At 49.9% G+C, this 9371-nt stretch overlaps 1 protein-coding gene across 1 annotated transcript; it reads right to left on the reverse strand.

Annotated features, from left to right (window-relative positions):
* Positions 1 to 208: 208 nt before the first annotated feature.
* On the reverse strand, positions 209 to 2876 carry GPR27 (G protein-coupled receptor 27). The gene has a single exon (XM_077858078.1). The coding sequence runs from the start codon at positions 2826 to 2828 to the stop codon at positions 1668 to 1670; it is 1161 nt and encodes a 386-aa protein (XP_077714204.1). The 5' UTR covers positions 2829 to 2876; the 3' UTR covers positions 209 to 1667.
* Between the last annotated feature and the right edge of the window lie 6495 nt (positions 2877 to 9371).

Genomic DNA, 9371 nt, shown 5'->3' on the forward strand with positions numbered 1-9371 from the left:
GAACAGTATATACATCTACTGCTTCTTTCCTTTAAAGAGAACATTTGCAGATTCTTACCCTGCATTTTAAGACTCCAAATGTCTTAAATATGCTGGTGGTCAACTAAACTAAACAGACATGCACTAAAAGGATAATGGAACATGAATACCACATTTACAAGTGTCTTAGTACCAGTCACAGCCTCAAACAACATCAACAAAAAACCACTCCAGAATGAAAATACTGGTATATTTGTATAATGCAAAGAGAAATACAGATATAAATCCTCAAAACGGAAGGTACATTAATAAAAATGTAGCATCATAAGCAAAAAATATTATACAGTACTTGCAGAATTTAGTCTTTCCATTTAAGATTGCAATGTGTCTAACAAATACTTAAAATTATGGTTGTCATTATTAATTTAAAATATCCATCAGATGAACAGCACAGCTTAACCTAGCAAACATTTTAAGGAAATGCTTTGTCTTGTAGAAGTAGAGTATCATTATATTCCATTCATTTATACCATGAACAAAAGAACACTTTTCAAAGTGGAAATTAGTTTCTTAAGACAACAAAACTGGGCTTCTCAAAGCACAAGCTGTTTCCATACATGTATTTTAAGTTTTATTGGCAAAAAATACCTAAGCAATTCTGATTTAGTACTCTGCTTCTCAGAGCCTTCCCATTCCGTGAACCACAATCAGTACAAAAACATGCAATACTGTATTTTCTCCACACCATCACTAACCAAAACACTTTTACTCTTTTAAAAGTTACAATTTTACAGAAATGTTTCCACTCAAGATTGGTATAATACAGAGAGCAGTTGTTGATGTGTATTTTATAGTAGTAGAAAGTAAGGTAGGAAACAAATCCTGTTACCGCTTAAAAAACACTGCCTTGCTACTTTACACTCCCATTTCTGCTCTTTAAATTCATCATCAATTACCGAACAAAGTTTTCAACACTTTCAAAGTACCAGACCTGACTCCACGGCCGCTGGCAACTCAGAGGGAACTCAAGACAATCTCCCCCCTTCCTCCTGCTTTCCAACAGAAGACCCTCAAGAAATCAAACTCGTGAAGTCCCCCCTAGGTTCCTCTACTTCACTGCAAAATGTAATGCCACTTGAGGTTGTCAAAAATAGCTTCTGTAGAAAACTGGCCATGGTCTTTAGGAAACGTTGCATGAAGAAAATTAGTTTAGCCTTTATTTAAAAAAAAAAAAAAAAGGAAAGAAAGAAAAGAATGAAAGAAAGAAAGAAAGAAAGAAAGAGAAAGAAAGAAAGAAAAAGAAAAAGAAAGAAAGAAAAAGAAAAGAAAAAGAAAAGAAAGGAAAAGGAAAAAAAGGAGGGGGGGAACACATGGAATAAAGGATGTCAGTACCAGTACAAAGACTCCAAGGCCTATTGTCAGGATGAAAATATACTTAGTAGGACAAATGCACGGAGCTGGGGTGGGGCTGGAACATTGAAACCCATCCCTCCCCCCAGTCCACCCCCCCCCCCGAAAAAAAAGTAGTCTGTACAGTCCAAGTGCTTATGCACTTTGGAGAGTCATTTTGAAGGCAGCTTAGAAAATTAATTAAGGGGGCTAGGAGAGGGAGCAACGACACCACGGTCCGAGCCAAAAGGGAAAGGCGGGGTGGGCGGGTGGAGGGAGGGAGGGGGGGACACCCCCTTTCATAAGCCGATGCCTTTCAAATCGCAGGGGAGGGTGGCCTGGGTGGTCTGCGGGCTCTGGCAGCAGGGGAACTGGGCCCTGAAGCAGTCCCGCAGCTCCCTGTTGAAGAGGAAGCACACGACAGGGTTGATGCCGGCCTGGGCGAAGGTGAGCCACACGGAGGCCGTCAGGTAGGCCTGGGGGACGGCGCCGGGCCGCACCAAGACCCGCAGGTAGCTGGCCACGACGTAGGGCCCCCAGAGCAGCAGGAAGAGCAGGGTGACGGCGTAGAACATCTTGCACAGCCTCTTCTCGGTCTTGAACTCCTCCAGCACGAGGAGGCGGCGCGCGCCGCGGCCGGGCCCCGCGGGGCGGATGCCCACGAGCGCGGGCGGCGTGGGGCCGCGGCCGAAGCCCGCCGTCCAGTTGGCGGCCGCCTGGCCGGTGGCGCCGGGGCCGTGGAAGGTCCAGTCGTGGCTGACGGCGGGCACGAGGCGCGCGGGCCGCATCTTGCGGCGGTCGTGGATGAAGAAGAGCAGGCGGAGGTAGACCAGGTGCGTGGCGCCCACCACCACGGCCAGCAGCAGCAGGAAGCCGAGCGCGCCCGGGGCGCCGTCGGGCCGCTGCTCCAGGGCGCAGGGCGCGTCCTCGTCGTCGCCGCCGCCGCCGCCGCCGCCGCCGCCGCCGTCCAGCACGGGCGGGAAGGCCGCGGCCAGCGCCAGCGCCCAGGCGGCGCACACCAGCATCGCGGCGCACGGCCAGCCGGCCAGGCGCTCGGCGTAGAAGCGGTGGTGCGCGATGGCCAGGTAGCGGGTGACGCCCACGCCCAGCAGCAGGAAGGCGGCGTGGAAGCAGAAGAGCGCGGCCAGGAAGGCCAGCAGCTTGCAGCCCAGCGCGCCCGGCGGCGCCCCCGCCGCGGCCGCCGCGCGCCTCGCCGCCAGCATGACGGCCGGGAGGCAGGCGAGCGCGCGCAGCCCGTCGGCCAGGCACAGGTCGAGCAGCAGGTAGTACGGCGCGCGGTGCAGGCTGCGCTCCCGCACGATCAGCAGCGCGAACAGCACGTTGCCCGCCAGGCTCACGCACAGCAGCAGGCTGAGCGTGGCCAGCTTCAGGCCCAGCGCCGCCGCCTCGCCCCCGCCGCCGCCGCCGCCGCCGCCGCCCGGCTCGCTAGCGTTCGCCATCGCGGCCTCCGCAGGCCGTGCGCTCCGCCGCGGGGTCGCTCCGGGCCTCGCCGCTCCCCGGGGCCGCGCGGCCGGGCTCCTCCGCCGCCGCCGCCTCCTCCTCCTCCTCCGCCGCCTCCTCCGCCGCCTCCACCGCCGCGAGGGGCCCGCGGCCGAGCTCCCGGCCGGCGGGGCTCAGCCCGCGCCCCGCTGGCCCCTCCCGGGCTCCCCGAGCCGCCGCCGCGCTCCCGCTCCCGCTCCCGCTCCCGCCGCCGCCGCCGCCGCCATCTCAGCAATGATGCGCGCAGGAGGCGGCGGCCACTCCCTGCACCCCGGGCGCCGCGGGCTTCACTGCGGACAGGGCCGCGCCGCCGCCCGCAGCCCCCCGCATCCTCCGCCGCCGCCGCGCCTCTAGGCTCTGCCCCCCGCCGGGCCCGCCGCCGCCGCCGCCGCCGCTGCTCCCGCCGCTCCCGCTGCCGCTCCCGCCGCCGAGCCCCCTCCCCTCCGCCGGAGCGCGCAGCGTGGCCGCCGCCGCCGCCGCCGCCGCCGCCGCCGCGTCCGGGCCGGGCCGGGCCGGGCTGGGGGCGCCGCCGCGGCAGCCGCGGGCCGGGAGGGAGGCAGGGCCCAGGACGCAAGGCGGCGGCGACCAGTCGCGTCTGGCCCCCCAGGTAACGGGGGTCCGGCGGCGGCGTCCGGCGCCCGCGCTGGGGTCACGGGGGCCGCGCGCAGGGGGAGGTGGCCAGGGCGGGCAGGGTCCGGGAGGCCCCCGGGGCGGGGCGGGGGCGGGGGCGGGGACGGGGACCGGGCGCCGAGCCGTCCGCCCGCCCGCTAGTGATGGGCAGCAGCGGCCGGTACCATCGCAGTGTCCCGTGGCCGCTGCCGTTCAGGTGAGCGCTGACGGGGGGCGGGGGGGGGGGGGGAAGGGGGAAGGGGGGACGGGGGGAGGGGGCGGCAGTTTGCTGGGGGAGCTTCACAAGCGTTATTTCCCTGACGTTCGTTCACAGTCACCGCAAAGTTGGTCCCATTCGTAGCATCACTTGAATACCCGAGGGCGCAGAAGCTCGGGGGCGCCCGGGAGTCGAGAGCCAGTAAGCGGGCCCGGGCTGGGATTCAGATTCCACCAGGTCTGATGTCCGGGGCCGGACTCCCAGCGACGCTGCAGCGCGCCCTGGCTCTGGGCCTCACCTGTGGTCCCCGGGAAGAATTATATGGCAGGGGACAGAAATTCAGCTTTTTCTCCGAAGTGCATTGGAAGGTGCACCCCGTGACACCTTCCCGCCCCCCCTCCCCCCAACAGGAGTCTGTTTTCCGGATGATCCTGCAAGGGCAGCCCCTGTTCCCACCCTGAGACACACCGGACCCTCGCAAGCCTTTGCACGTGCCATTCCCTCCGCCTGGTCCAGCCCCACAGCAGGCTTCCCACGGTGTGGGCCATCCTTCTGACCAGTCCGCCCCCTTCCATATCCCTGCCTGCTCATTTTCTTCAGAGCCCTTATCGTTTATCATCTCATAGATTTATTTATTTAAAAAAAAAATTCTCTCCTTCCAATCAGTCTGTAAGCTCCATGAAGGCAAGTGACCATGTTTGGGTTTTTTTTTTTTTTTTTTTATACTACTGAATTCCCCAGCCTAGCAAAGTCAGAATCAAGGAATATGTTGTTTCTCAGGTACACTCTTTTTTTTTTTCTTTTATGCAGAGCATTATTTATTGTCCACCGACTGTGTGCACCCCACGCAATTTCATGGGCATTTCCAAGACAACATAAGATCATAGAAGGCCTCGGCCATCAGGCCTAAGGAGTCTAAATTTCAGTCTAGGCAGTGAGGTGACCTGAAGTGTTCCAAGAAGAGTGACATTGTTAGAGCTGTGCTTCAGGAAGATTCTGGTAGCAGTAGTGCTTAATTAAGAGGAAGGACAGGGTAGAGCTTGGAAACAGGCTCAGAGCCCCAGACTTTAATGTGCACAGAAATCACTGGGATCCTGTTAAAATGCAGATTCTGACTCAGTAATTCTGGGATGGAGACAGAGATCTTGCAATTCTGACAGGTTCCTAGGTGACACTAATGCTACTGGTCCACACACCACACTGAGTAGCAAGGACCATGAGGACAGTTTAGACCTTTTGTAAAAACAAGTGATGACCAATGACAGTCTGACTTAGGACCCCTCAAGGGCGGGGGTGGGGGGGCGCGCATCCCTCGAGCTGAGATGCACCAGGAACAAGTGGATGCCTGACCAGGTAGGTCTGCAAATATTTGTTGGCAGAAAAGAGAAATATATTATGGAGGATATTTTGGTTAGGAATTGGATTTTGATAATGGTAGCTTAAATGTGAATGTGCATTTATTTTCCTCATGAAACAAGAAGTCCAGAGGTCAATGGTTGCTGGCATTGCATTATTGGCCCTAGGACTGAATTTCTGAAATGCTTTTAGCCCTTCCCTTGTGATCAATAAGCTGCTGACACTCCAGCCATTGCTTCAGCATTCCAGGCAAAAACAAAGGAAAAGAAAGAAAGCGTAAAAGTGATCCTGCCATCTAAGTAGGCTCCCTCTGAAGAGCTTTTTAGAAGTCCTCTGTTATAACAAACACATCATTGGCTACCACTAGCAGCAGGAAGGGAGATTGAGAAATTGTTTTTGTTGCTGCTGCTGTTGGTTTTTTTTTTTTTTTTTAATTTTATTTATTTATTCACGAGAAAGAGAGAGAGAGAGAGGCAGAGAGACATAAGCAAAGGGAGAAGCAGGCTCCGCACAGGGAGCCTGATGCAGGACTCTATCTCAGGACCCTGGGATCTTGCCCTGAGCCAAAGGCAGACGCTTAACCACTGAGCCACCCAGGCACCCCTATTATTTTGTTTTTTAAAGCCAGAAACGTAGCCAAGAATGGGATCCTACCTTGATACGGACCTTAGCACCTGGGCTACTTCTGCCCCGAGGAAGGGATGCCTTCTTAAAACCCAAACAAAGACAACAAATTTGGTTCCTTTACGGTAATATTAAAGGCAACCTCGGTTTACTGTTTGCTATGTGCTGTGCACTGTGTTGATTTCCTGACGTGTGTTATTTCATTTAATCATTTTAAGGGCCAAATGTAGTAGGTACTGTGACAGTTCATTTTGCAGATGAGGCAGACAGGTTAAGTAATTTGTTCAGGAATCACATACCTGTGACGGGATTGGGAGGCAGAGTCTGACTCTCAGAGCCCAAACTCATAACTTTGATACATATTGCCTCTTTATCATAACTGCAAAGAAAGTTATTGAGTTTCTAGAAAGAAGAACAAGCAAGAACCACCAACGTTCATGCTCACAGCATTATAGCCCCTTCAGAGAGGAAAGGACTTTTCAAAACCATCTGACCCAATGCTTTCATTTTATAAATAGAATCACATTAATGGCTAAACGCAAAGGAGAATCTGAGTCTTTTTACTCCTAGGTCAATACCCTTCCTGCTTACTCGAAATCATAATATTATTTGTCTTAATGAACACATGACTTTGGACTCACTTCACTTCATGGAATCTGAGCTATTGACATTTACAAAATCAGACAGTGGATCAACTGATTTCAGAGCTTTGTCAGCAATGACGTTCAGTGCATCTATGAGAAAATGAAAGTTAAATGTTTATATAATCCCAAATGCGGAGAGTTTATTCTTCAGAAAAGGGACCTTCATCTCTTATAAGTTAGATTTCCCGGTGTTTCCTCCTTCTCCCTGTGGGTTCAGTATGCTTCTTTTTGGGATTTGAGATTTGGTTTAGTCATTTGCCCGGGATCAAATAGCAGAAGCAACAAAAGAAAATACATAAATCATGGCTCCCACAGCATTTATATGACTGCTGCTTTCATTCTCAACATTTGTTCAGTAGATTAATACTTAAGGAAAAACTATTAACATTTTATTGCCAGAATCAACTTATTTTCCTTTTATTGTTTCTAGGAAGCATCAGACAAGAATTTAAAATAGTTTCTTAGGCACGGGCTTAAGTTCCTGCATCTCAGAACAGCTCTATGAGATTTTTCTCTACAAGCAAAATGTTTGTTTTGCTTATAACCAAATTCTTCCTTTTGTACATAGATAGAAAAGTTGAGATTTCACCCCCAAATCAACCGTGTCACTTCTTTTGCTGCACATGTAGATGGTGTCAATGGTAATGGAAATCCAGACCGTTGGGAGGAACTGGTGGACCCATCTTGACAAATACAGTCAAAGCCATGGGTCTCATTGTCAAGAGAGCCAATTTGACTCTCGTCTCTTGTCCAGCCTCAGGCCCCTGGCCAGTCATCTCGCAATGAGTGCATCAAATACCAACTTAGAGAAGACTGGTTTGACTTAACCCCATCGTAACTCTGAGAAAACATGAGCCAGAGTCTATATCCAATGGATGTTGGGTTATCAAAGGATGACACTCACATTAGCCTCTCTGTGGGAGGGAGATGTAACTTCAGCAATGAAAATGGACCCGGAGTTAGTGTGCCTTGGTTCATATCCAAGTCCCACACATTGCTAGTGTGCATCCTTAGCCACGTCCTTTGCCATCTTTAAACCTCCGAATCTCAGAGGCCTGTTGTGAGGAAGATTCCACTAAATGCAAACCATTTACAAGGAATATAGCACATGGTGTGCACACAGGTGATGTGTAATGAGTAACTACTACAGTTATTCTCATTTGCTCTTACCAGACTATAAATGCCTTGGCTAACCATGTCTTGATTAACTTCTATATTTTCTTCCCCGACTTAGACTAACAGGATGCCCTATACATAGTGGGTTCTCAGTATTTATGTGGCAGGTATGAATGTCAGTCTATAAAATCAAGGGCACAAGAACTGTAACTGCTTCCTAGAAACCTAATTTCTGACTCTGAGTTACTATTTTGCCTTGTTGGTGGGGAAAGAAAATGTAATCTTATAAGTGCTTCTTGGGTTTCATCATGGCCCCTTGCTTCTTCAGATGTTCCATAGTTCCACGGTAGTGCCCAGACTGCACAGTATGCAAGCATTAAGGATGTAGCATGTGCAGGGACACCTGGGTGACTCAGCAGTTGGGCGTCTGCCTTTGGCTCAGGGCGTGATCCCAGAGTCCTGGGATCAGATCAAGTGCCCCTTCGGGCTACCTGCATGGAGCCTGTCTCCATTCTCCCTCTGCCTATGTGTCTGCCTCTCTCTCTCTCTGTGTGTGTGTGTGTGTCTCTCATGAATAAATAAAATCTTAAAAAAAAAAAAAAAGGATAGCGTGTGCATGTGTATGTGGGGTATTCCATTTGATGTGTGGTCAGTTGTTGCCATATTGTTCCTGTCCTTATAAACTATTGTGGTATAGTGATTCTTATTTGCCTCATGCCAGACTTAGGGTTGAGAATCTGAGGTGAGATGCACATGGTATATAGATGTATCCACACATCCTCTCAGCAGTATGCCTGGCAAACCAAGTACAGATCCCCTGTCTCTCAGTACCGCCTTCTCCTCCCTTCTACTTATCTCTGGAGGCTCCCAGTCTACACTGTCAAAGGGAAAAAACAGTTTTTCCTTCTTTTTCTGGGATTAGATCAATTCCCCTAGGGATCTATAGTTCCAGAGTTTAGGTGTTTGGGAAAATAGCCGAGAGGCTACCCTGACATAAACCTGTCCTAGGCAAGGAAGCCTGCTGGCTATGTGCTTGAATGTAGGGAAGGAATAGGGAAAATAGAAGAAGAAAAGTGTCAGTTCATATCCCAAAATATTGTTCTTGCTGCATGTATTTATTGAATGATTATCTTTTTGTGTCTTTGAATGGTGTGTTGTAGCACTGTAGTGAAAACTCTTTTAATGGTTGGTGTTCTGCATATGCAAAAGAATGAAGTTGGACCCCTGCTTCACACCGTATACAAAAAATCAACTCAAAATGGATCATAGCCCTAGAAGTAAAACCTAAAACTATAAAGCATTTAGAAGAAAATATAGGAGTAAATATTCATGACTTTCGATTAGGCAGTGATTTCTTTGATGTACCAGAAAAGAGATAAGTAACAAAAGGAAAAATAGATAAATTGGATTTTACTAAAAAAAATTTTAAAGTTTGTATTTCAAAAAATACCTTCAAGAAAGTGAAAAGACAACCTACAGAATTAGAGAAAATATTTTTAGGTTACATATCCAATGAGGGACTTATGTACAGGATAAAGAACTCTTATAACTCAACAGTTAAAAAGACAAATAACCCAATTTTAAAGATGGGCCAAGCAAATTGAATAGGCATTTCCTTAGAAAGATACACAAATGGCCAATAAGGTCAAGGAAAAATGCTTACCATCATTAGTCATTAGGAAAATGCAAATCAAAACCACAGTGACATACCACTGCACACCAACTGGGAAGGCTATTATCAAAAAGACAGACAATAACAAATGTTGGTGATGATGTGGAGAAATTAGAACCTTCCTGCAATGCTGGTGGGAATGTAACTTGATGCAGGTGCTTCGGAAAATAGTTTGGCAATTCCTCAACAGTTAAATATAGAGTTACCATATGACCCAGTTAGACTCCTAGATATATACTCAAGAGAAATGAAATAATGTCCACAT

The sequence above is a fragment of the Canis aureus genome, chromosome 19, assembly GCF_053574225.1.
Source record: "Canis aureus isolate CA01 chromosome 19, VMU_Caureus_v.1.0, whole genome shotgun sequence".
In the NCBI taxonomy this organism is placed as follows: domain Eukaryota; kingdom Metazoa; phylum Chordata; class Mammalia; order Carnivora; family Canidae; genus Canis; species Canis aureus.

Coding starts and splice junctions, on each gene's coding strand:
- GPR27 (XM_077858078.1), bottom strand. CDS start 2,828: ATGGCGAACGCTAGCGAGCCGGGCGGCGGCGGCGGCGGCGGCGGCGGG.